The sequence below is a fragment of the Hyaena hyaena genome, unplaced genomic scaffold, assembly GCF_003009895.1.
Source record: "Hyaena hyaena isolate Hyena2069 unplaced genomic scaffold, ASM300989v1 scaffold_497, whole genome shotgun sequence".
NCBI lineage: Eukaryota > Metazoa > Chordata > Mammalia > Carnivora > Hyaenidae > Hyaena > Hyaena hyaena.
This window is the reverse complement of record NW_024081130.1, coordinates 827,438-854,965: the sequence shown is the minus strand read 5'-3', so window position 1 is coordinate 854,965 and position 27,528 is coordinate 827,438. Positions and strand designations below refer to the sequence as shown.

The window sequence follows — 27,528 nt, the reverse complement described above, 5'->3', positions numbered from 1 at the left end:
TAATGAGGGTGATTGATTTCGTTTGCATCAGTATTCTGAAGTGATACTGCCTGTATTGTCTTCATTGGGTTTGGCCTCAACATTTTGCTAGTCTCATAAAGGAGATGGTAGCATCTACTCTCTAGAAGAAATTGTATAGTCTTCTTTGAATGTTTTGTAGAGATTTCCAGTGAAGCCATATGACTGTATAGCTGCCCTTAATGGAATATTTTTGATAACTGAACAATTTATTTAGTGTTTATAAGAACATGCAAATTTCTTGAGTATGTTTCATTAAGTTAAATTTTCTGATGATTTGTCAATTTCATGTAGATTTTGAAAATTACATAATGGTTCCAATGGTTTATAACATAGATATGATTTATATATATAAATATGTATACATGTATCTCCCAGAATCAAAACCTTTCTCAGTTATTGACAATATCTTCCTTCACTATGTAGCCTTACTTTTCACTACCTTAATACTGGCTTTGGCAATCAGAATTTCTGAAATTTTTATATAGGTCACTTTATCTTTTTTCCTTTGTAATTATAATTTATATTAGGGCTTTTTATGTCCTCTTTCATGATTTTTTTCCCTACCTTAAGTTTGTAAAAAAATTAATTCTCCTATCTTATCTACTAAAAGTTTTGGTTTATTACCTTGAAATCAATTTGCGGTATAGTGTTCAATAGCCAAGTTTCATCTTTCTTTGTTTATACTAGTAATTTTGCTATGCCTTATTTTCATCGTTAATCATTCTGAACTCATTTCTTATTTTTTCTGAGCTGTTTCAGGTTAGTAATTCTCTCTTCAGCTTTGTCTAATCTGTTATTAACTCTTTCCACTGTTACTTTAATTTTGATTATTACATTTTTCACTATTAGAAGTTGTATTTAGCTCTTTTTCAAATGTTATGTCACTTTTTATAAGGTTCATGTTCCCTGTAGGGCTTTTAAAGCTTGTTTTTATTTCAGCATAATTGTCTTATTATCTGTACTTTATTATTCTAATACTATTATCCCAATAATTAAACTCGTTCTCTGTTCTTATTGTCTATTGTTTCCTACTTCTGGTGTCTTATTTCTTTGCCTGTCCTCTTGTTTATATTTGACTATATGCTTGTCATTATACTTGAAAAATAATTTTTAGGTGTGAATCAAACCCTGGAATTAAGCGAATTTCCTCTAGATTTGCATTTGATTCCATCGGGCACTTTGGGACACAGTCCATAACCATATCAACGCAAGTTCAAGGTCTGAGATTCCATGAAAGGTCCAAGTGATTCCAAACTTTCACGAAATCACTTGCAAGGATGAGTTCGTTACCTCTTCTTTTGTTACTTTGAGAGTATAGACTTTTAATGTCCCAGCTCATTGTGAAGAGGGTCTCTGATTGGACCTGGTTGTGTGGGGTTTGGTCTTTGATTTCTACACCCCTCACCTTATGTGGCCATCGAAGCAGAGCTTCAAATTTTGTAGGTTCAGCAAATTCCCTCAGAACAATAGCAGCAGCCTAACACCCATTATTCCTTCCTTTTCAGTGTGATAAACATTCCTGCAGTGGCAGTTCTTCGAGGTTTGTAAGGTTTGGGACATTTTGAACAGGTTTGTTTTGGGTTGTTTCTCATGGGAAGGTTGGCATGAAATCCTAGGTCACTGTTCATGAACTCTCCTATCCACATTTATATTTAGATCATTGGGAGCATACATTTTACTCCCCTTTTTCCCACAGGCTGGTCTTTATCCTTTTCCCTTTTTAAAAGAGTTAAACTGGGGCTCCCGGGTGGCTCAGTCAGTTGAGCATCTACCTTCAGCTCGGGTCATGATCTCACAGTTCATGGGTTCGAGCCCCGCATCAGATTCTGTGCCAAGAGCTCAAAGCCTGGAGCCTACTTCAGAATCTGTGTCTCCCTCTATCTCTGCCTCTCCCCTGCTTCTGCTCTGTCTCTCTCTCTTAAAAATAAATAAACATTTTAAAAAAGAGTTAGACTAATGATTTTAAAGTGTTGAAACCATTTAAGTAACAATAAATTAAAATTATCCCAAATGCTAAGCACCAATAAAGCCAATATACTAGTTTCTTTTTTTCTACACAGTACTTTCCAGATGCAGAAAGACATTTCACAAGCATGTATCAGAGAAGAGATGAAGTTCTTTGCAGCTGTGAAAATCACGTATATTTATGTATAAGGAGAGAATTCTTAATTTTCATAAGATGTTCAAATGGGGCTATCATATCTATAAAAGTGTGAGAATTCTATTAGTTTTTAATTCTGACATTTTTGCAAAAAAAATTATGCTGTATTACAATGTTTTTCTGTTCATCCACAAAATCTTCTAAGTATTTTTAAGTGTGTCTGTGTCACTCTGTACTGCCTTCCTCTCCATGTGGAGTGCATATTCTTTATGTATTGTAGATGGTGCTTTATGTGTTACAGGGAGCACAGCAAGCCTGTGTTCTCTTCTTAGAAGCCCCTGGGGGCAGAGAATGGGGATTAGGTTAATTGGACTCATATCATGGATGAAAAGGATCTTAGTTGTTTTTCAGCCAGGGTCTGACAGCTCTCAACAAACCCAAGTCTCTAGGCCTTTTCTGCATGCAGGGAGCATTCTGGGACACAAAGGCCCTCACTTTGAATAGAAAGCAGGGAAAACGAAATCCTCAACTGTGTGATAATTTTCACGGAGAGTTTGTTGGGGCTCAAGTGTCCTGAGAAAGTAATTATCGGTGGCAGAGCCTTGTGCTGCCCTTTTCCTTCCCTGGCAGTACACTCTACCCACTCAGGAGAGGGAGCTACTCAATCTGCCTCAACAACTTCTAGAAAGAAGTGGGAGCAGCAAAAGGTGTCAGCAGGGAATCCAGGGGCCCAAAGGGTAAAGACTGGCAGGCTTCTTCTTCCCTATTTGGCTTCCTTCTCCAACTTATTGCTGGTGTCCTCACCACATCCCACCACCACCCCACACCCATCTTTCATTCACCCATGTCCCCAACCTTACTAAGTATAAATTAAATAAGCACTCTAGAGGGCACCTGGGTGGCTCAGTTGGCTGAGCATCCAACTCTTGATTTCGGCTCAAGTCATGATCCCAAAGTTGTGGGATCTAGCCCCACACTGGGCTCCACACACAGAATGGAGGATGCTTAAGATTCTCTCTCTCTCCCCTCTCCACCCCTCTTCCCTGTTCCTGTGCATTCTCTTTCTAAAAAAGTTAATATACATACATACATAAATAAGCAAGCAAGCAATCTAGGAAATGTGCATTCATTTAGAGAACTCAAGTCCCAAAGGACAGAGGCTCTAATTCTGGAAAGGCAGGAAGCGGAGGAGATAGGCAGTCACCAGCTTTCCTGCATTGTTGGGATATTATTGAATCTGGTGGGTTTAGGGTCCTGGGACACAGGGCCCCAAACCCCTTTCCCTGTCACCCCAGGTGCCCATTTCTGCTGCGAGCACTGACTCAGCAGCTATGCGGGATGGTGTTGGCTTGACCTACTCTCTTACCCCCAGATCACTGGCAGTTGGTGGGCAAGCCTCCCGGGTAGCCTTGGGTGATGAAACCTGTCACACCAGCAGAAGCATGGGACTGTTCTTGAGCCCCCACCCCCAGACTTCCTTCCCCTCTTGAGAGCTACAAATCTGGCAAGAGAGAGCAGCAGCGGCACCTGACTGGGGCAGTCTTCCCAAGAAGATGCGGCTGCTCCTGCTCCTGATGGCCTTTCTCCTACCCCCCGGGGTGGGGGCAGGTGAGTGACCATCCCCAACCTCAGGCCCAACCCCTCTAACAGACCCTGGAGCCAGACTGCCTAGACACTTCCTAACTCTGTATTGTTGGGCAAATTACTTGAATTCACGGTTCCTCAGATTTCTCCTCTATAAACTAGGAAGAATAGCAATGTGTACCTCCTAGAGTTCAATGAGAGTTAAGTTAGTGAGTGTACCTAAAACCCTTGTAATTGCCCCCAGCACACAGGACATGGGATATAAATGTGCTTTCTAAATTCATTTGGCAGCCCATGTGTCTGAGCCTAGGAAATAAGGATGCAGCAATAACAGGACCATCATCTCATGTCTAGATTCTGTAAAACCAGTCCACTGTTGGTCATGCACTGGCCATGAGCGGGCCTCTGAGGGACCTGGGAAGCTTCCTGAGGAAGAGAGTCCCAGGGAACTTCAGGAGAGGCCACTCCAGAGAGCTCAAGATTTGCCTCCAGCAGCAGGCCATCTCCCCTCATTGTGGGAGCCTGAATCTGACCTGCCTGGATCCAGAGCTATCCTCTGGGGAGCTGGGAAGGAGGTTAGGTCTGGGATGGGGAGACACCAGTGATTCCTGTAGAACCCGGGAGCACTCTCCCAAAGTGTGGTGCCCTGCAGACCCAACTATCGCCCCCAACTCCGCCATTCCCCTACATCATCTCTCCTGCCCCTTCATCTGTCAGCCTTTCTGGAGCCACCACCCTGATGCCCACACCGCGGGCTCAGCAAGCACAGAGATAAGTGTCCAATGCTTCCTTCCAGGGGAGATCATCGGAGGCCGAGAGGCCAGGCCTCACTCCCGCCCCTACATGGCATTTCTTATAATCCAGACTCCAGAGGGGACCAGCACCTGTGGGGGTTTCCTGGTGAGAGAAGACTTTGTGCTGACGGCAGCTCACTGCTTCGGAAGGTGAGCAGCTCAGGTGCCAGTACCACAGGCCCAGGAGAGCCCCTGACCAGCCATATGAAAGCAGGCTTCCAGCAACGAAGGGGTGAAAAAGAGACCAGTGGGATTTGGGGGTGGAGAACGGGCCAGGGCTAATGAAGAGAAAAGGACATGCTCAAAAAAGCAGGAGAAGGAGATGAAGGTACACAGTAGGGCTCAAAACAGGAATTCAAGCTATTTCTCAACTTATTCCAGGGGAAGCAAGACTCAGTCACTGTGTCCCCTACCACCCTCAGCTCAGGGCTGAGAAGCACTGAGCGCTGGGCCCCTGAAACCCTTCTGTCCCCTCAATTTCCTCGGCTGCAGTCGCCACCCTGGGGCTTTCCACCTGGCCTGCAGAGCCTGCGGGCTGAGCTCCTGAGGCTCAAACCTACCTCTAAGCCACCTCTCCTTTGCAGTCCTATCACCGTCATCCTGGGGGCCCACAACCTCAGGAGGGACGAAAGGACCCAGCAGCGCAGGTCTGTGCTCAGAGCCATCCCCCACCCTGAATATAATCCACAGAGCAACGTGAATGACATCATGTTACTGCAGGTATGGCCTGTCCGACCCTCTGGTTCTCCTGCTGAGCCAGGCCACTGGCTGGCTCAGTGCAGGGCGGCTTGGCCATCCTGGGAGGCCAGGAGGAGCAGGGTGGGGACGGAGCGTGGGGTGAGCGCCGCGCACACCGTCCCTGAGTGCCTGCCCTCTTCCTGCCAGCTGGAAAACAGAATCATACAGAATGAAGCTGTGAGCCCAGTGCCTCTGCCTCCGGCGCAGGACAGGCTGACACCTGGGACCGTGTGCACCGTGGCGGGCTGGGGCATGTTGAGCCTGAACAGGAGAACCAGCAGACTCCATGAGGTGCAGCTAACCGTGCAGAGGGATAGGAGGTGCCGCAATCGCTTCAATTTCTACAACAGCCAAACACAAATTTGTGTGGGAAACCCAAGGTCGAGGAAGTCCGCCTTCTTGGTAAGGCCGTGGGCATCTGTCAATACCGCCTGACAGGTGGGGCAGCAGGAACAGGCTATATCCCCACAGCCCCAGTCTGGTGGGGTGGGAGCAGAGGGAGGTGGGGACTTTTCTCACCAATCTGTCTTTCGGGTAACAGGAGGAGCACTGGGCATGCAACATATACATGTGCAGTGTTTTCCTGGAGAAGGAGAAGGCACCTGGACTTGGGTTGAGCTAGAGACACTAACTCTAGCCAGGCCTGAAGCCCAGCCATGGAAAGATCCAGAAGGCTCACTTCCATCCCATGCCCCACCCCCATCCGCCCCTGCTTCCTCTGGGAGCCAGGCCTTAGGGCAGCAGGAGCCTGGAGGCAGGGTTTAAGGCCTTTTCCTTTCCTTGTCCACAGGGAGACTCTGGAGGCCCGCTGCTGTGTAACAACGTGGCCAAGGGCATTGTCTCCTATGGAGACAGGAGGGGGATTCCTCCAGCAGTCTTCACCAGGGTGTCCAGCTTCGCTGACTGGATAAGCAGAACAATGCAACGCTTCAAACAGCAGAACGAGACCTGGACCCCGCTGTGACTGATTTGGCTCTGGAGCGGCTCCAGGGGGAGTGGCCAGAGCCTTAATAAATGGTGTCTAGAGCGGAAATAACTGACTTCTCGTGTCTTCATTAAACATCATTCGATACACAACAAACACATGCCAGGACAGAGTCTGGGCTCCTCCAGTAAAATGGGGTTCTTCCTCAGGACAAATTAACCCCTCCCACACCACTCTGGGGATCCAGATGAGCTTCTTCCTTCCTCCCAGCCATCCCTTCCGCCACGTCCCCTCCCCCCACTGCCTGGGAGAAGGGTGGAAGGACGTCTCTCTTTTCAGGGCAAAGCTCTCAACTCTTCACCCTACCAGAGACTCCCCTACTAGGTATTAAAGCAGACTCCAAAACTGTACACCAGTGCTATGTGTAGGGCAGACAGACAAAAGGGACAGAATTGAAATTCCATACAAGGTTCGATTTAATATAGGATAAAGGTGGCATCTCAAATTTCTGGGAAACAATGAATTTTTAATAGATAGTAATGGAACAACTCTATAGTCATTTGGGGGGGAAAAAGATAAAGTTGGACCTACTCCTCAGACTCTAAGTCAAAATAAACCTCAAATGGATCAGATATCTAAATGTGAAAAAATTAAACCACACAAGGACTTGAAGGAAGAAAAAAATAAAGACCTGCTTGCTTAAAAATAGTGACCAAACACTCCTGTTCACAGCACCATTATTCACAATGGCCAAGAAATGAAAATAATCCAAGTGCCTATGGACAGTCAGTATTCTTCTTCTTAAACCCTTAAGCCACACCAAACTCCACTGAAGTACAGACCAGTGTTCTCATCTTCTTTTTTTAAAATATCTTTCTTTTCTTAATGTTTATTTATTTCGAGAGAGAGTGCACTCATGCACACAGGTAAGTGGGGGAGGCGCAGAGAGAGAGGGAGGGAGAGAATCCCAAGCAGGCTGTGCACTGTCAGCACAGAGAACTACTCGGGGCACCATCCCATGAACCAAACTGGGAGATCATGACCGGAGCCAAAATCAAGAGTCACTTAAGTGACTGAGCCACCCAGGCACCCCTATTCTTGTTTTCGTATGTTGATACTCCAAAGTTATATAAAACTCCACACAAAATGCTGACTAATGACTTGTACCCTAAAAATTAGCCCGTAACTCTGCATATCAATATTATATTCAAATAAAAGATTACTACAAATCACATAATTTAAGCCATACTTTAAATTTTTTTATACAGTTTACTTAGTTTTGAGACAGAGAGAGACAGAGCACGAGTGGGGGAGGGGCAGAGAGAGAGGGAGGCACAGAATCCGAAACAGGCTCCAGGCTCTGAGCTGTCAGCACAGAGCCTGATGCAGGGCTCAAACCCACGAACCGTGAGATCTGACCTGAGCCAATATCGGACACTTAACCAACTGAGCCACCCAGGTGCCCATTACGCATATTTTAAACACCTTCTTAAGATAACTGTATAGAATCAGCTGGCAGGTTTTTTATGTCCATCAAAATGCTAATTACTCCTTGCAGTGTGACGTTTAGCATCTGAACTCTTGCAGTTTCCATCACCTTAAATGGAATAATCACTGAACATATGTTTTATCACATCTAATTGGCTACATACAAAAAATACTTTGAAGTAAATTTAATCATTATTGTATGGCTATGTTTTATCAGAAAGTCATTTGCCTATAATATTCAATGTAAGCCATTTATCAACAAAATTGTAATCAACATCCCATGTTTGACAATACTCAGGCACTCTCTATATTTGTTATCATCTATCCATAGGAATTATCTATTATTTGCATGTTCTGGGGGATAGTGTTTGCATTGGCAAATAGAAAGAGGACTTGCTGGGTTGGGGGGGGAATGAAGGGAAGGGAGAGCGATGGATGAGTCTGTTTAGCCCTCTGTGCCTCTCTGTGACATTTACTCAGAGCCCCAGAGCACCACGCTGGGCTCCGCGCCCAGGAACCACCAGGGCAGACCCATCTCACCTCCATGGCTTCCTCGGCCAGTCAGCACTTCCAAGGCAGCTCTCTGCCTCCCGCTGCCCTGCTAGGAAGACTGCCACAGACCTCTCACATCCAGAGGACAATTCTGATCGTGACCATCTCAGAAGCCAAGCCCATCCTCCACCCATCCACAGGTCTGCACTCTTCCCTATTAAGTAAACCGCAACAACAGAACTTTGGTAAGCAAGTCTTTTGCTCACTGAAAACTAGTGCAAAAGGACTCAGTTTCTCCCACTTTCTTTCTCCAAGTACAGACTCTGTATTGGATGCCTTCCTGACTTGACTGAAAAGTCATAAAACTGTGACAAGCTCATATGCAGAAACCCAGTCGGGAACTTCTCTCCCAAACCAGTAGCTACAGCAGACTTGCTGTCTACAGAGACCTGGTGCCTCCACTCCTGGGGGCAGAGCATCAGAGCCAGGAGAAACTAGACACTGCCAACTCATCATAGCTCTAGCAGAGCCACAGAGGTGAGGGATGGTGACCTTGATAATGATGTCTGAGGAAAGGTGGGGGAAGGCGGGGTGCCCCAAGAGCAAGTTGGACAGGCACAGAAAGTTAGACACAGGATAGGGAAATTGAGGGCTGGGATTTCGAGGAGTATGGTGTCTGTCACCTCCACAGAAGACCACAGGACAGTCCTGACCTTGAGTCAACAGAGACACTGAAGAAATAGGACCAGAATGCAAAGGACCTGGGACCTCCCAGGCTTGACAAAAAGTGAAGTTTGCCTCCAGACAGTTGCTTCAAAACCAGGGGTGCTGAGGGATAGGGGACACTGAAGACATGAACGCTAGGGTCGCCCATCTCTGCCCACCCAAACCACACTATCTGCACTTGCACTTCGGCCCATCCAGGACCACATGGTCTGTACCCTTCACTGTCAACACGGTCTTAGGAGAAACGTTGCCCCCCTGCAAACAGGTACAGAAAGTCAAAATTCACCCCAATATATTTCTCCCAGGACTAGGGACACTAATTTTTAGAGTGCTAACTGGGGATTTAGCCAAAATAGACAATAAGAAGTAAAACACAATAATATAATATGTAATAAATAATTATACACATCTAAGCTATTTCTTTAAGATTGTTTTTCATAGGTGTTTTGAAATTTATTTTCTCATTTAATTTTCGCTTATGTGCTTTTCTAAACTAATCGACAATAGGATTGTTGACTGTGGCCACTAGTAACTAACTGTAAGACTAATGAAACATTAACGTGTATGGTAAAAGTATGCTATTTTATGTTTCTGTCACTTGAACAGCATTTCTTTCATTTTTTTCTTAGAGATTTGCACTTCGTTGGATATCTTATTGTGTTGTCTTAATACATAAAAAACCGTATATCATTATGTATGTCAATATTCTAAAGAAACATATAATATATGAGGAATAGGTAGACATTGCCTATGTATGATTAAAATAGCAGTGCTGTGTTATCTCTGCTTTATGATAAAATAGAATTTCGCCGTTTTTCTTGTTCCCTTTTACAATGATACTAGACGATCAATTGGCCTGCCTCTTGAGAACCTCCTTTCTTTTGGTGAAAACAGAGTGAATTATATTCAAACATCATATATTTTGACCTGCAATTCTGGCTGGTTCCTGGTCTCCTCAAGCTAAACAACCTTTCAGCAAAAACCCTTGATCATGCAATGCTGAAGATTTTAATTTTTACCAACAACAGGCAATTTGATTTGCAGGCATTAGTTCCCAGCTCTCCAAGCCTGCATCTCCCTTAGGCCTGCAGCACTGCTCTGGTGGACAAGCTGTTAGTCTTGTCACGTGGTTTTCAAACTGGGGCTCCACCTGAAAGGGGTGGAGAACAAAGGGACCAGCCCTTGTCCCACACCATCCCATCAGAGCTGCTCATCGGTTTTAAATACTTAGCACGGGTCCAAATTTTACTTAAGGAAAATATTCAGGGCTTAAGAAAGCCACAATTTTGAAGGGCACTGATAGGCATTAACCAACTCGATTAAACAAGAAGGCCCAAAAAGAAAAGTGGCCAGCACATCCCTGGGGTGAGTTCTCCTCAGACACAGCCCTGGACCCTGGTCTCCCAGCTCCCAGTCAGTTCTGCCAATGAGGAGACGTTGTTCCTCACACTTTCTCCTCTCCCAGCCCCTTTGCCACATGGCCATGGACCTGCCACTCTCATGTATTTTGGGGCCAAGTGAACCCATTCCGTCTCTCCCTTCTCCAAATGAAATCTGCCTCCCTGGGGCTTCCTGCAATCTGTATAGTTCAGTCAAGTGACAGTGTTTGACTAACTGAGTAGCTTCCGGAATCCCTGTATTAGTGTGATTTACCAAGTTACTTAGTCCTCCTTGAGAGTTAGGGGCAAAGAATGAAAGCAAGAAGTTACTTTATATGTTCCACCTTTTGAGGAATGACAGATCCAACAGATACAAAAGCAGCATCCACATTATGCCCAGTCTGAGACAAGATTTCAGAGGTCTTCTCCTATCTGTATGAGATTATTAAAGAACAAAGAAGTCATTGGAAGTATCAGGTTGATTGTATTCTCTCCAAAAGCTGACAGTCCTCAAGCGCCTGTGTACGGAGGACTGCACGGCAATGATATTTGGTTTCTCACCAGATGCAGGGGGGCCTGGGGGACAGAAGCTTTGACTGTGTCACGGTCTTCCCTGGGGCACCAGATTACCTGCAACAGGTAGCAAAGAGTGACAGACAAACTCAGAATGAGTGGCCAAGCTTTGTTTCTCCCCTTCCAGTCTCCACCTGTGTGCCACCAACTACCCTGATACTGGGGCCTTTTATTTTTGTTTTTTTTAATTTTATTTTATTATTTTATTTTTTTTAATGTTTTATTTATTTCTAGGAGAGAGAGAGAGAGACAGCGTGAGCAGGGGAGGGTCAGAGAGAGAGGGAGTCACAGACTGAAACAGGCTCCCGGCTCCGAGCTGGCAGTCAGCACAGAGCCTGACGCGGGGCTCGAACCCACGAACCGCGAGATCATGACCTAAGTGAAAGTCGGACGCTTAACCGACTAAGCCACCCAGGCGCCCCTACTGGGGCCTTTTAAACCTTCAAGTCGTCAGGAAGCTGAGAACATTAGCTTCATCAGGGTGACCTGGGACCACACCGTGGACTCAAGTGCGTTTGTCTGTCAAATCCTTCCTCCCACACTCTCTATGCCGTACCTTATCTTCCCAGTACTCTCATCAACACCCCATCTCCACTTCATCCCCAGCCTCCTGTCCTCAGCTCCAGCCCCAATGCTTTGCAGTTTTGGCTCAAACTACCCAGAGGTTGATAGATGATGAGGCTCCTGCCTAGTGTGTTTTAGGAAAGACCGGTGCTTGGTATCCCTGCATTTATACCAAAAAACAAACAAAGAAAAACCACTCAGACTATCAAAAATCGAAGCTCTACAAAGAGTAGGTTTGGATATATAGCATGCTATTTTAGGAAGTACGTACTTACCTACTCACAAATTCAAGGTAAAAGTGGGTCATATTCATGCTCCTGAGGATCTGACTCAGGGGAAGGGGATACTATTTCTGGCTAATGTCAAAGCCCCTAAAGCCCCTTCCTCCATTCAGAAAGTCCAGGGTTGGTTTTTTTTCCTGGTGAATGTGGTCACACTATCAACAGCCTGGAGATGTGGTTCCTGCAACAACCTCACCACAAAGACCTTTCTGTGTGAGGGGAAGGGGGAAATGGGGAAAGCTTGAGAACCAGTAGAACCAGGAGGAAATTGGTGGTCACTGAACCTGCCCCTTTTTCTACTTCACCTCTAGGATTGAAAACCCTGGAAAAAGAAAACCTCTTCAGATCCATTCAGTCTTTCGAGAAGATACTGCTGCTCCTGTTTTTCTTGGCCCATCTCCTACCTTCCAGGAGGTAAGTGACCATCCTGCTAAAAAGAAAACCACAGGCCCCAAATGGCTTCACTTAGATCCAGTCCCCAAACCAGGGCTTGATATCTAATCTAATTGCAGTTTCAACCTCCCTCAGGAATGTAGTCCAAACCTGTCAGGAACTTTTCCAATGAGTCTGCCTAGTGGGCTCTCTCCATGCCCCTAAAGAAGATGAGTTAATCTGTATGATAAGACCCCTTGCTTTTTCCCTAAGGAAAAGCCACCTTGCCTTTCCTTTTGCTTTCTTGCCCCACCCTCCTTCTATAAAAAACACTGTTTTGTGCATCTCCTTGGAGCGACCTCTAGATGGGATGCTGCCTGATTCATAAACCAATTAATAAAGCCAATCAGATGCTTACAATTTCCTCAGCTGAATGTTTGTTATATGACAATCCCTGTCCTCAGACACCTGGCTTATTCCAGCAGTGACACTTCCCCCGTTTCCCAGTGAGGCTATTACTATGATCCTTTCTTGCCTCACTTCCATCAATTTGCTGAGCCCCAGATCTGTCACTGGATACTTCTGTATCCAGAAATATTACAAAATACAGAAATTACAGAACAGAAAACTACTCCCAAAGAGACCTGATGGGTCCTCTGCCATTCATGGGTCATACCCTATCACCCAAAAAGTGACACTATTAGGATGCCACAGGATCCTGGTAGCAGAGGAAAGCTGAAAATGAGGGCTGGAACTTCTCATTCTCCAAAGCTGAAAGTGGTTATGTATCCCAGGAGCTACTGTCAGAAAGTTCCCAAATTATACACATACCCCATCATTTATACCAGCACTATCAACAATAGCCAATGTATGGAAGAGCCCAAATGTCCATCAACTGATGAATGGATAAAGAAGATGTGGTATGTATACAATGGAATATTATTCACGATGAAAAAGAATGGAATCTTGCCATTTGCAACAACGTGGATGGAACTAGAGTGCATTATGCTAAGCAAAGTAAGTCACTCAGAAAAAGACAAATATCATATGATTTCACACATATGTGGAATTTAAGAAACAAAACAGATGAACATAGGGGAAGGGATATAAAAATAAGACAAAAACAGAGAGGGAGACAAACCATAAGAGACTCTTAAATACAGAGAACAAACTGAGGGTTGCTGGAGGGGTTCTGGGTTTGGGGATGGGCTAAATGTGTGATGGGCATTAAGGAGGGCATTTGTTGGGATGAACACTGGATGTTATATGTAAGTGATGAATCACTAAATTTGATTCCTGAAATCATTACTACACTCTAGGCTAACTAACTTGGATTTAAATTTTTTAAATAATAAATAAATAATAAAAAAGCAACACAAAAGAAAAAGAAAAAGGAAGTCCCCGAATTAGAAACAAGTAACCTGAAGAAGCATCATAAAATCTTAGAAAATACAAAACTGTTTTTGACAATACGAAAGTGGTCAAATTAGGGATGATTTTGATATGGGGCCACAAAACCCCAGTCCTAAAGGCATGAATCTGGCAACATCAAATCCAACTTGACACAACCAGCAAAAGCCTAAAGTTCAGAGTCACGGAGAAAATCCTCACAGACTGGTTCTCAGCCCTGGCTGCACATGGGAACTACCCTAAGAGCTTATAAAACTCCCAGGGTTGGGACTTCCCGTCGCCAGTTCTGAGTGTAAGGAGCTTGGAGGTTGACAGACCATCCAAACAACAAGTAAAAAGCTGACAGACTAAAAAATCAACAACTCTTCTTGGGGCCATAAGAGACGGGGAAGGTGGGGGCCCACAGGGCAAATGACTACCTCCTTGATTTGGAAAAACTGACAGGCAAACACAGGGATCCACAGCACACCGGAGCAGAGACTCGGGAAGCAGGAACCATGCGGGAACCAGGGCTGGTGTAGGAAAACCTGAGCTATAATTGATAAACCACCAGAGGCTCAATGTGGACAAGCCTGAGAGTTAAAAAAAAAAAAAACTGCAGGACGACCCAGTCATAGGGGGACCCTACACTTTTGTGAGATTTGCCTCCCCAGTGCTCAACCAGATTTTCACAGTAAATACTGGAGGAAAATCCACCCCTCCCCTCACCTCCCTGTGCTCCTGGCAGGGAAAGGAGGAAAAGGAATCCTTCTGAAAGAAAACAGAACACTCTTTTCTTCTTAACAAGACTTGCCCTCAGGAGAAACCAGTTTCTCCTAAGCCTAACCTGCTGGGTTACTGTCAGACCTCACAACTAGAGGAAAGAAAATACCCAACTCCAGCCCCCTCTAGCTATCCTGTCCCACCCAGGGGCACACGTGTAGTTCACAGTCCAGAGGCACAGTCTCACTAAAAGACTGAGATGGAATCATAGGACTACAGAATGCTTCCCCTCCCCCTACCACATCTCACTGCCACATTATTAATGGCCTATTTATAGCAATTCCTTTTACCATCATGTCCAGCTATCAAGAGAAAAATGACAAGGCATACCAAAAGGCAAAAAATAAAATTTTAAGACAGAGAGCAAGCATCAAAGCCATATATGGGAGGGATATTGGAATTATCAGACCAAGAATTTAAACAGCTATGGTTAATATGCCAAGGGCTCTGTGGAGAAGAAGGCAGAGCACAAGAACAGATGAGCAGTGTAAGCTCAGAAGTAAAAATGCCAAGAAAGTACCAAAAAGAAAGGCTAGAGATCAAAAACGCTTTTCAGAGATGAAGAATGCCTTTGATGAGCTTATTCGTAGGTTGAAACTGGGGAAAGAATCTCAGTGCTTAAGGACACCTCCACAGAAACATCCAGAACTGAAAAACAAAGAGAGCAAGACTGAGGGGGGTGAGTGGAACGCAGAACATCCAAGGACTGTGAGACAACTGCAAACTATGTAACACGCATAACGGGAATACCAGAAAAGGAAGAGAGAGAAAGGAACAGAAGAAATATTTGAAATAATAATGACTGAGAATTTCCCATAAATTTCATATCACCAGACCAAAGGTCCAGGAAGCTCAGAGAACACCAAGCAGGACACCTGCTCCAAAAAACTACACCTAAGCATCTCATCTTCAAACTACAGGAAATCAAAGATAAAGGGAAAAAATCCTTTAAAAAGCCAGAGGAAAGAAACACCTAACCTATAGAGGTACAAAGATAAGAATTATATCCAACTTCTCCTCAGAAACCATGCAGGTTGGCAAGTGGTATCTATCTATCAGGCAGGCCCATTTCATCTAGATTATCAAATTTGTGGGCATAGAACTGTTCATAGTATTCCTTGATTATCCTTGCAATGTCCATGGCATCCATAGCGAGATCCTATATATATATATATATATATATATATATATATATATATATATATATATATACTTAATACACTAATGTTATATATGCATACATATGTATGTGATATATATGTGACATATATGTAAGTGGACATAATTGAATATTATATATATTATGTAATATAAGTTTATATGTAAGTGAAATGAATGACAGTAATGATACAGGGATGGGAAGGAGGAATTAGGATTATTTTGTTATTATAAAGGAGGCACACTACCTGTGAAACAGTACAGTATTATTTGCAAGAGGACTTGGATTAGTTGTAAATATATTGCAAACTGTAGGGCAACCACTACAAAAAGTAAAGAAAAAAGAAAGAAAGAAAACAGTAACAAATATTGTAGATCAATAATCATTTTGAATGTCATTGGTCAAAATGCACCAATTAAAATAAAGAGATTGTCAGAGTCTATCAAAAAATATGTTGTTTACCCATTTTACACATAAAAGCACATATAGATTAAAAGTAAATGGATAGAGAAAAATAACATACTATGGTAACACTAATCAAACGAGAGCAGGGAAGGGCTCCTGGGCAGCTCAGTTGGTTAAGTATCCGGTTTCTTGGGCTCAGGTCATGATCTCATGGTTCATGAGTTTGAGCCCCATGTCGGGCTCTGTGCTGACAGCTCGAAGCCTGAAGCCTGCTTTGGATTCTGTGTCTTCCTCTTTCTCTCCTCTTCCCCCACTCACAGTCTCTCTCTCTCTCTCTCTCTCTCTCTCTTTCTCTCTCTCTCTCTCAAAAAACAAAAAAAGATTTTAAAAACTATAAATAAATAAACAAACATTAAAAAAAATTTTTTTAAGAAAGCAGGATAGCTATATTTCAGAAGACTTCAAAGCTTGGAAAGTTATTAGGGATAAAGAAGGGCCCTACATAATGATAAAGGGGCTAATTCCTCATAAAGATATAACAATTCTAAAGATGCATTTGCCGAAACACAGGAGCATCACACTATTTGAAGCTAAAACCACAGAACTGCAAAAAGAAATGGCTGAATCCACTATCACAACTGGAGACTTCAAGACCTCTATCTCAGAGGTGGACAGATCAGGGGTAGAAAATCAGTAAGGACAAAGATGAACTCAACACCACCATCAATCAACTTGATATAAGGGACATCTCTAGACTCCTTCATCCAACAGCAGCAGAATGCATATTCTTCTCATGATCACGTAGAACATTCACCAAGATAAGCCACATTCTGGGCCATAAAACACACCTTAATAAATTTAAAAGAATGGAAATCAGGGCACCTGGGTGGCTCAGTGAGTTAAGTGTCTGACTCTTAATTTCAGGTCTGGTCATGATCTCACATGATTAGGCTCCTCATTGACATTGTGGATCCTGCTTGACATTTTCTCTCTTCCTCTCTCTCTACCCCTCCCCTGCACATGCACACTCTCACTCCCTCTCTCAAAATAAATAAACTTTAAAGATATACATATCCTGGGGTGCCTGGGTGGCTCAGTACATTGGGCATCTGACCTCAGCTCAGGTCATGATCTCATGACTCATGAGTTGGAGGCCTGAGTCAGTCTCTGTCCTGACAGCTCAGTGCCTGGAGCCTCCTTCAGATTCTGTGTCTCACCCTCTCTCTGCCCCTCCCAAGCTCATGCTTTGTCTCTCTCTGTTCTCAATAATAAATAAAAACGTTTAAAAAAATTTTAATACATAGAGATTAAACTTCTGGGTGGTTTAGTTGGTTAAGCATTGGACTCTTGATTTCAACTCAGGTCACAATCTCTTGGTTCATGAGACTGAGCCTTGCATTGGACTCCCAGTGCAAAACCTGCTTAGAATTCTCATTCTCCCTCTCTCTCTCTCTCTGCCCCTCCCCTGCTCATCCACTTACTCTCTCTAGCTCTCTCTCTCAAAATAAATGAATAAACATAAAAAAAAAAAAACTTCTAGGAGGACCTGGGTGGCTCAGTTAGTTAAGTGGCCGACTTCCCCTCGTGTCATAATCTTACAGTTTGTGAGTTCAAGCCCTGCATCAGGGTCTCTGCTGTCAGCCCAGAGCCCACGTTAGACTATGTCCCCCCCATCTCTGCCCCTCCCCCTCTTTCTGCCCATTCCCCTCTCTGTGCCCCCCTCCCTCCCCAACTCTCCCCCTACATGCACTCTCTCTCTCCCTCAAAAATAAATAAACATAAAAAAAAACCTTCTAAAGAATGCATGGTCAAAGAAGAAATCTCAAGAAAAATTTCAAAATATTTTGAACTAAATGAAAATATTACTTATTTAAAATTATTAAGATGTTGGGGTGCTTGGGTGGCTCAGCCTGTTAGGTGTCCAACTTTGGCTCAGGTCATGATCTCATGGTTTGTGAGTTCAAGTCCTATGTCAGGCTCTGTGCTTACAGCTCGGAGCCTGGAACATGCTTTAGATTCTGTCTCCCTCTCTCTCTCCCCTCCCCCACTCATGCTCTGTCTCTCTTCTTCTCAAAAATAAACATTTTAAAAAATTTTAATTAGTGAGGTATAGCAAAAGCAATGATTAAAGGGAAATTTATAGCAGTCAATGCCTATATTATTAGAAAAGAAGAAATCTCTAAAATCAACCAAATTAACCCAAAGTAAACAGAAGAAAAGAAATAATAAGAATTAGAGCAAAAATCAGTGATATTGAAAACAGGAAATCAATAAGGAAAATCAATTAAACCAAAGTCTGACTCTTTGAAAAAAATCAATAAAATCAATTACCGTCTGGCTAACTTAGAAAAAAAGAGAGAGAGGGCATAGATCATGAAGACCAGAAATAAAAAAGGGACATCACTCCAAATCGCATGGACACTAAAAGAATAATCAAGGAATTATTTAAATAACTCTGTGCCCACAAGTTTGACAACCTAGGAGGAATGGAACAATTCCTTGAAAAAAATAATCCATCCTCACTCAAGAAGAAATCGTCTGAACAGGTCTATATTTACTAAAGAGATTGCCAATAAATTAATAGCCTTCTGAAACAGAAAGCACCACGCCCAGATGAGTTCGCTAGTAAATTCTACCAAATATTTAAGGAAGAAATTATGTCAATTTTCTGTAATCTCTTTCAGAAGACAGAAGTAGAGAGAATATTCTTTGGGACCAATTATACCCAAATACCAAAACCAGACAAAGACACTACAAGAAAAGAAAGTACAAACCAATAACTCTCATGAACATAGATGCAAAAATCCTCAACAAGACATTACCAAATCAGACCCAATAATGTTTTTAAGAGAATTGTACACAACAACTGAGTGGATTTACTCCAGGTGTGCAAGGCTGGTTCAACATTTGAAAGTCAATTAATGTAATCCATCACATCAACAACTTGAAAAATAAAAATCACATGACCATATCAACAGATATAGAAAAAGCATTTGACAAAATCTAACACCAATTTATGATAAAAAACTTACAATAAACTAGATATACAGGGGAACTTCCTCAACTTGATAAAGAATATCTATAAAAAACCTACAGCTATTGTCATACTTAATGGTGAAAAATGAGAAGCTTTCCAATTAAGATCAGCTACAAGGCAAGGATGTACCTCTTGACACTCCTTTTCAACATCATATGGAAGTTCTAGCTAATCAAATAAAACAAGAAAGTGTGGGGAGGAAGTATATGGATTAGGAAAAAAAAAAGCTGTATTTGCAGAGGACATAATTATCTATGCAGAAAATCTAAAGGAATTGACAAAAAAAAATAGCTGGGACTAATAAGCAATTATATAATAAGGTTGCAGGGTACAAGATTAATAAACACAAATCAATCACTTTTCTATATACTAGCAATGAACAAGTGGAATTCAAAATTAAAAACACAATATCATTTACATTATTAGCACCAAAATATTGAGTACTTAAGCATAAACAAAATATGTGCAAGATTTATGTAAGGAAAACTACAAAACTCTGATGAGTGGCATCAAAGAAAAACTAAATAAATGAAAAGGTATTCCATGATCATGGGTAGAAAGACTCAAAATTGTCAAGGTTTCAGTTCCTTCGCTCAATAGTCCTAGACGTACATTCTACTGGCACTAGAACAGAAGGTTGTTTGTGTAATTTATCATCTTGCTCCATGGCTTTTAAGCAGGAAGAGAATGGTAATGAATGAAATAATCTCAGGTCCCAGTCCCTCACTTCTGATTCAATCAGAAGAGCCTATCTCTGAGTCTTTCAGGTACGGGAATAGGGATGAAATTTTTCTTGATAAAAGATATACCTGGCATTATAAAATTAATAATTTTGAAACCCATTGATATAGAACAACTTCCTCCTGTGAAACATGAAGAAACTGAGGCACAGAAAGGGAAGTAACCACATGGGGCCATTCAGAATGTTGTCCCCAGATGGGAACCTTGGTGTCCCGACTGCCAGGCCAGTAGTCTTCAAGACATAATCATTTCAAGTAGCAAGAGAACTTCAGTTCACTTAGCCATCTCCTTCCCTACTAGCCTGCATCCCAAATCTCCCCCATCTGGCTACTCAGACAACAACCTGGACAGAATTTACATGGAATTCAACCTCTTCCCTTTTCCACCCTACATAGGAAACCATAGGTCCAAACAAAACATGAACCATATGACAGTCCATATAATGCTTCCAGTCAGCTGCCACACACACCTGCCCTACCCCAACCCAGGCAATTCCACTGTCATCTGAGTTAAACACCCTCACTCTCAGTTCTTTATTTGTTCTCCATGAGATAGCAGAGCCCAGGGCTGGGATGTTCCTAGGACCAAGTTCTCCTGAATTCTGTCTAGCTAATACTGAGGCAATCTGACAGGCAAAGCAAAGAAATTCAATGGGAGATTAAGCCCAGAGGGAAGCTTCAGTAAGGCTCAGGCCCAAGAGTGAGTCAAGGGGCCCATCTTCCTAACAGTTAAGACTGTTTTATGTTTCCTTTGGGAAAAAAATGTGACTTCGTTTATCAGCTTTCTGAAGAGCGATGGACAGGATAGAGAAAAGAATACCTCCGTGCAAGTGAGAACTTGCCATGATCTTGATGAGACTCGTGATGAGAAAGTGATCAACTTGAGAAAACCAACATCTTTATCTGGTTTTCACTTCATTCTGTTACTCCCAGGATTTCCCCCAATTCTATAAGCAGCCTGGAGAAAGATGGTCTCTCCCACCATGCAATTTGTTAAATGCAAATCATTACACATTTAGGACTTCCCCAGTCGCCACCAGGACCAGCAATTTTCCAAAAACTTCACACTAAAAAATTTTCGGACTTCACATACCCACTCCCACCCCACCCCAAGCTACTCTGCCCAGGAGAAAATGCTTAAAGGGCATTTCATTTTCCTGCTGGGGGCCCAAAAGAAAAAGAGAGAGAGAGAGAGAGAGGAGGAAAGAAGTTAAGTTACTCCCTATCCCAAAAAAGGCTTGAGCAGACCTATTTTTCCTCAGTCCTGGTATGCTCAGGGTCCCTGAAGGCTAAGACCTCTGCTTGTTTCTCGTGTGTGTTGTCATCTGTCCACCTCCCGTAGCAGATTCTGGGCACTCTTTTGGAGCCAGAGGCCTGGTTTCCAAATCCTTGCTATATCCCTACTGCCCTACACCGACTTTCCGGCCCTAATGCTGTTTCAGTGTCTTCCAATCTCCTAAGCTTGGCATCACTCCACATTTTGCAAACACTAAACATATTTTTAAATTCTTTTATAACTGTATATAACTTTATGATAATTAATTTGAAATTCCAGATTAGAAACTTAATTGATTCTTAGAAAAACATAACTCACTGAAACTGACACAGAAACTTTGAAAATATGATTAACTCAGTGTCTGTTAAGAGATAGAATCTAATTTAAAATATTCCCCCAAAGTGGGGGGGCAGGGGGGATGTCTGCCTCGCTCAGTCGATAGAGCACGCAAGGTTTGATCTTAGGGTTGTGAGTCTGAGCCCCAGGCTGGATGTGGAGACTTCTTAAAATAAATAAATGAATAAAATCTCTCTGAAAAATAAAAAATAAATAAGTAGAAATAAAAATAAAATCTTCTCCCAAAGAAAACTTCACAAGTTAATATAGAAGACTATCTTCATGACCTCCAGGTGGGTAAGAATTTTCTTAAATAAGGCACAATAGAACACTACTCATAAAGAAAAGTATCTTTAAAAAGCATTTTTGTGTATGAAAAAATGAGAGGGTAAAAAGACAAACCAAGAAATGGGAGGACACATTTGCAAAGCATATGTTTAACAAAGGACTCACATCCAAGATATATAAAGACACATAATTTCCACAAATCACTGAGATAAATACAGGCAATGTAATTTTTTTAATTTTATTTTTAAGTAATCTCTACACCCAATGTGGGGCTCAAATTCACAACCCCAAGATCAAGTGTCACTCACTCCACCAAATGAGCCAGCCAGGCACCCCTCAGCAATGTAATATTTTAAATGAGCAAAATCTCACACATTTTGCAAAACAATACCAAAATGGCCAGTAAGTATGTAAAAACATTTTCAACAGTATTAGTCTTAAGAGAAGAATAAAGATAAAGAAGATAAGTTAAAAACTGCAATAAAATACTGATACATAGTGTCCATGGAAGATCTATTGCCAATAGCAAAAACTCAGGAAATTCCAATATCCCGTAGAATGGGCATATAAATTGTAGAACAATCATAATAGAACATGAATCATCTATGAGAATGAAAGAAAAACCATTCCAAACAACCCATAAGGATGAGTCTTTAAAAACATAATGTTGAAAAAAGTAATAAAATATAAAACAATGTTGAATAAAAGAAGCCACACACAAAAGAATATATACTGATTGATTCTAAATGTATGAATTTTAAAAATAAATAGGCAAAATTAATCTAAGGTGGTGAAAGCCAGGATACAGGTTACATTTAGGGAAAAGAAACACAGTGACTGACAAGGGCAGAGAGGAGGTTCTGGGGTGTTGACAACAGTCTACTTTGAGATCTAGGTTGTAGTTTCATGGGTGTGACACTTTATGACAGTTTATCAGTTGTATATACTGTATCAGTTGTATATCTTTTAAGCTTATTTATTTATTTTGGTGGGGGAGGAGCAGAGAGAGAGAGAGGGAGAGGGAGAAAGAGAGAGAATCCTAAACAGGCTCCACGCTGTCAGCCCAGAGCCCAACACGGGGCTCAGTCTCATGAACAGCATGAGATCATGACCTGAACTGAAATCAAGAGTAGGGCACTTGGGAGGAGCCAAGATGGCAAAACAGCATGTAAGTCTTTTTGCTGTCTCGTGTCCATGAAATACAGCCAGATCAACACTAAACAATCCTGCACACCTAGAAATCTCATCTGAGGATTAACAACAATCTGCACAACCTGAACCACAGAACTCAGCAGGTATGCGACACAGAGAGGTGAACTGGGGGAGAGAGAAGCCACGGAGGGCAGGGAGCTGTTTTTGCTTTGGAGAGAGGACAGTGACAGGGAGAGCACAGGAAAAGCACACACACACACACACACACACACACACACACACCTTCCAAAGCAGCTGGAGAGAAAGTGGAGAGAGACAAGATGGTGGAGAAGTAGGAAGCACCGTACATTTCGCCTGCACTCATCTCTCAAAAAGAGAAGGCCTGAAGTCGTAGGACACTGAGCCAAAGGAGTTTGGGAAGAAAAAGACACAGTACACTGGGAAGGAAGCCTCATAAGCGCGTGAGTGCGAACTGGGGAAGATAAAAGCGGGCCGGGACCCAGAGATATGGAAGGAAGGGAGGGAACCCGGTTTGCATGCAGCTGCGGTGAGTGATAAACCCGCGAGTGGTGGCGAGCTGCAGCAAGTCCAGGGGAAAGGAAAGAAAAAGCTGAGATTGCTCATAGAACTGTCCCTTGAGAAGAGAAAAAACCTCGGCTTGGAAAGACAGTGATTTTTAGCTCTGGCTGGGGTGCTGACTTTAAACTAGGTGCCCTGATCCCAGAAGGCGCCAGGAAAAACTGAACTGCGGTGTGCCTGGCACCATCCATGGCGGCGGCAGCCCAGTGAACCGGCAGCAACGCCTGCGGAGGCGGACCCGGCGCCGGGTGAAGCGGCAGTGGCGTGCGCGACATCGGACCACTAAAGTGGCAGCGGCTGCGACCTGGTGAAGTGGCGCCGGCGCCCGGTGAAGCGACGGCTGCGTAAGCGATAAGTTGCCTGCTGAAGCGGCGGCGGCCGGTAAAGCGGTTGCGGCGGGGTGAGGCGACGCGGACTCTGCGGACCTGAAGTTGCTACGTTCCCCAGATGCACTTGGGTTGTGTTGCTGCTTGACCCCGGCGGATCTGAGGCTGCGACACTTCCCCCACCCTCCACTCAACCCCCAGCAACAGGGAAGCAGCGACCAGCGAAACTGTTAATGGCGGTATAACAAAGCCTCTCAGGAGTAATCAGACTAGATATTTTCTCTAGATAATACCACCATCTTTCTCTCACCTCTCCAACCATATTCCACCCTTTAGCTCTTTGAAAAAAGCTTCTTATCCCTTCTGCCTGTTCATTCTATCTCCAATTTTGCCTCATCTCCGCCCTATCATCTCTCTCTTTCTCTAGCTCTTCAACAAGCACTGCATACACCCAGCTATTTAATTGTAGCTGGGAAATCTGGTTATATGCTTTAAACCGATCTTTGTCTATCGGTTTTCTTCTTTCTTCCTTTTCTTTTCTTCTTTTTGACTTTTTTATGTATTTTTATTTTCTATCATTCGCCTTCCCTCCTCCATCTTTTCTCATTACTTTTTAGTTTTCCCTCTTGGTTAGCGTGATTGTTGGATTTGTCTGTGCATTTGTGTCCCTCTGTTCCCTGTGTGTTTGTCTGTATGTTTTCTTCTCCAGGGCTACCTCAAGAAACAAGCCAAAGTACACATGGTGGAGAGTCCCAAATACCACTATGAGTAGGAAAATAAAATAACCAAGGTCTCAACAAGAGAGACTAAGAGATACCATTCAAAGAACAGTTTCTGAAAGGATAGGCCCTGGACAGTCAAAGAGTATTCTTGGGTACAGCAGTGCTCACAGGTGCAGAGAGCATAACAAGTCGTTAAAACTAACAAGAGACAGAAAGCTAACCAAAATGACGAAATGAAAGAGCTCTCCTCTAAAGAAACTCCAAGAAGAATTGACAGCTAATGAACTGCTCGAAACAGATATAAGCAGCATAACTGAACAAGATTTTAGAACAATAATAGTAAAATTAATCGCTGGGCTTGCAAAAAGCATAAGAGGACCTCAAAGAAACTATGGCTACAACCAACAAGGAGAACAAAAATAGGCATGATGAATTAAAAAATGCGATAAAAGAAATACATAATAAACTGGAGGTGTCCAATGCATGGACTGAAGAGGCAGAAAAGAGAATAAGTGATTTAGAAGACACCATTATAGAAAAACAAGAAGCTGACAAAAAAAGAGACAAATTGATCCAGGAACATGAAAGAAGAGTTCGAGAGCTCAGTGATACAGTCAAACACAACAATATCCGTATCATAGGAATCCCAGAAGAGGAAGAGAGAGGGAAAGATGCTGAAGGAGTCCTGGAACAAATTATAGCAGAGAACTTCCCCAACCTCGGGAAGGAAGTAAACGTTGAAATACAAGAGGCACAGAGAGCTCCCCTCAGACGTAACTTGAATCAATCTTCTGCACAGCATATCATAGTGAAAATGGCAAAATATAAGGACAAAGAGAGAATTTTGAAAGCAGCTAGGGAGAAAAGGGCCCTAACATACCAAGGGAAACCTATCAGAGTGGTGACAGACCTATCTATTGAAACTTTGCAGGCCAGAAAGGAACGGCAGGAGATCTTCAATGTGATGAACAGTAAAAATATGCAGCCAAGAATCCTCTACCCAGCAAGCCTGTCATTCAAAATAGAAGGAGACATAAAAGTCTTTCCAAATAAACAAAAATTGAAAGAATTTGTCACCACTAAGCCAGCACTACAAGAAATCCTGAGGGGGACTCTCTGAGGGAAGTACTGCAAGGAACGAAGAAACTAGAGACACCACCACAAGCATGAACCCCACAAAGGACACAATGACTCTAAACCCACATATTTAAATAATAACACTGAATGCTCCAATCAAAAGACATAGGGTAGCAGAATGGATAAAAAAACAAAATCCATCTATTTGCTGTCTACAAGAAACGCATTTTAGATTGGAAGATACCTTCAGATTAAAAGTAAGGGGATGGAGAAATATCTATCATGCTATGGGAAGTCAAAAGAAAGCTGGAGTAGCTATACTTATATCGGACAAACTGGACTTTAAAGACAATAACAAGGGATGAAGAAGGGCATTATATAATAATTATAGGGTCCATCCACCAGGAAGAACTAACAATTATAAATGTCTACGCACCGAATATGGGAGCACCTAAATATTTAAAACAATCACAAACAGGAACAACCTTATAGATAAGAATGTGCTAATAGCGAGGGACGTTAATATTCTGCTTACAGCAATGGATAGGTCAACCAGACAGAAAATCAATAAAGAAACAATGGACTTGAATGATACAATGGATCAGATGGATCTGACGGATATATTTAGAACTCTGCATCCTGAGGCCAAGGAATTCACTTTCTTCTTAAGTGCGCATGGCACATTCTCCAAGATAGATCACATACTGGGACATAAAGCAGCTCTCAATAAATATAAAAGAATTGAGATCATACCATGCACACTGTCAGATCATAATGCTTTGAAATTGAAATCAATCACAGGAAGAAGTCTGGAAAACCTCCAAAAACATGGAGGTTAAAGAACACCCTACTAAAGAATGAATGGGCCAATCAGGCATTTAGAGAAGAAATTTAAAAATATATGGAAACAAATGAAAATGAAAATACAACAATCCAAACTCTATGGGATGCAGCAAAGGCAGTCCTAAGAGAAAGTACATTGCACTCTAGGCCTATTTCAAGAAATTAGAGAAAGCACAAGTGCAAAATCTAAGAACTCGCCTAAAGGAACTAGAGGCAGAGCAACAAGAGCACCCCAAACCCAGCAGAAGAAGAGAAATAGTAAAAATCAGAGCAGAAATAAACAACATAGAGACCAAAGAAACAATTGAACACATCAATGAAACCAAGAGTTGGTTCTTTGAAAAAATAAACAAAATTGAAAAAAGAGAGCACCCAAATAGACAAAATCTTGAATGAAAATGGACTTATTACAACCAACCCCTCAGAAATACAAGCCATTATGAGGGAATACTATGAAAAATTATATGCCAACAAACTGGACAACTTAGAAGAAATGGACAAATTCCTAAACACACACTCACTACCAAAATTCACACGGTAAGAAATAGAAAATCTGAAGAGACCCATAACTAGTGAAGAAATCGAATCAGTTATCAAAAATCTCCCAACAAATAAAAGCTCTGGACCTGATGGCTTCCCAGGGGAGTTCTACCAGACATTTAAAACGGAATTAATACCAATTCTTCTCAAGCTATTCCAAAAAATAGAAATTGAGGGAAAACTACCAGACTCATCTTATGAAGCCACCATCACTCTGATTCCCAAGCCAGACAGAGATCCAGCAAAAAAAGAGAACTACAGGCCAATATCCTTGATGAATACGGATGCAAAAATCCTCAACAAGATCCTTGCAAATCGAATCCAACAGCATATAAAAAGAATTATCCACCAAGATCAAGTGGGATTCATTCCTGGGTTACAGGGCTGGTTCAATATTCGCAAATCAATCAATGTGATCCATCACATCAGCAAAAGAAAAGATAAAAACCATATGATCCTGTCAATAGATGCAGAAAAAGCATTTGACAAAAGACAACATCTTTTCTTAATAAAGACCCTCGAGAAAGTCGGGACAGAAGGAACTTACTTAAACATCATAAAAGCCATCTTCTATGAGAAGCCCTTAGCTAACATCATCCTCAACGGGGAAAAATGGAGAGCTTTCCCCCTGAGATCAGGAACACGACAGGGATGTCCACTCTAACCACTGTTGTTTAACATAGTGCTGGAAGTCCTAGCATCAGCCATCAGACAACAAAAGGAAATAAAAGGCATCAAAATTGACAAAGAAGAAGTCAAACTTTCAGTTTTCGCAGATGACATGATACTCTACATCGAAAACCCGACAGACTCCACCAGAAGCCTACTAGAACTGATC

The 27,528-nt window shown here is 42.5% G+C and overlaps 1 protein-coding gene and 1 long non-coding RNA gene across 3 annotated transcripts in view; one reads left to right on the top strand and one right to left on the bottom strand.

Annotated features, from left to right (window-relative positions):
• The window catches only part of LOC120246998, a 131,743-nt gene that overhangs the window by 61,722 nt on the left and 42,493 nt on the right, over positions 1 to 27,528 (bottom strand). Inside the window, exon 4 of one of the 2 annotated variants that reach the window (XR_005532197.1) lies at positions 10,660 to 10,878. The exons of the other annotated variant lie outside the window; for it this stretch is intronic. This is a non-coding gene — a long non-coding RNA (uncharacterized LOC120246998). Of the gene's footprint in view, positions 1 to 10,659; positions 10,879 to 27,528 lie in introns of those variants that run through there. 2 annotated transcript variants of the gene reach the window in all.
• Positions 3,676 to 6,267, top strand: LOC120246988 (cathepsin G-like). Its single transcript, XM_039254669.1, has 5 exons — positions 3,676 to 3,730; positions 4,503 to 4,650; positions 5,085 to 5,220; positions 5,386 to 5,640; positions 6,029 to 6,267. Exons 1-5 carry the CDS (start codon positions 3,676 to 3,678, stop codon positions 6,200 to 6,202), a joined length of 768 nt encoding a protein of 255 aa, XP_039110600.1. The 3' UTR covers positions 6,203 to 6,267.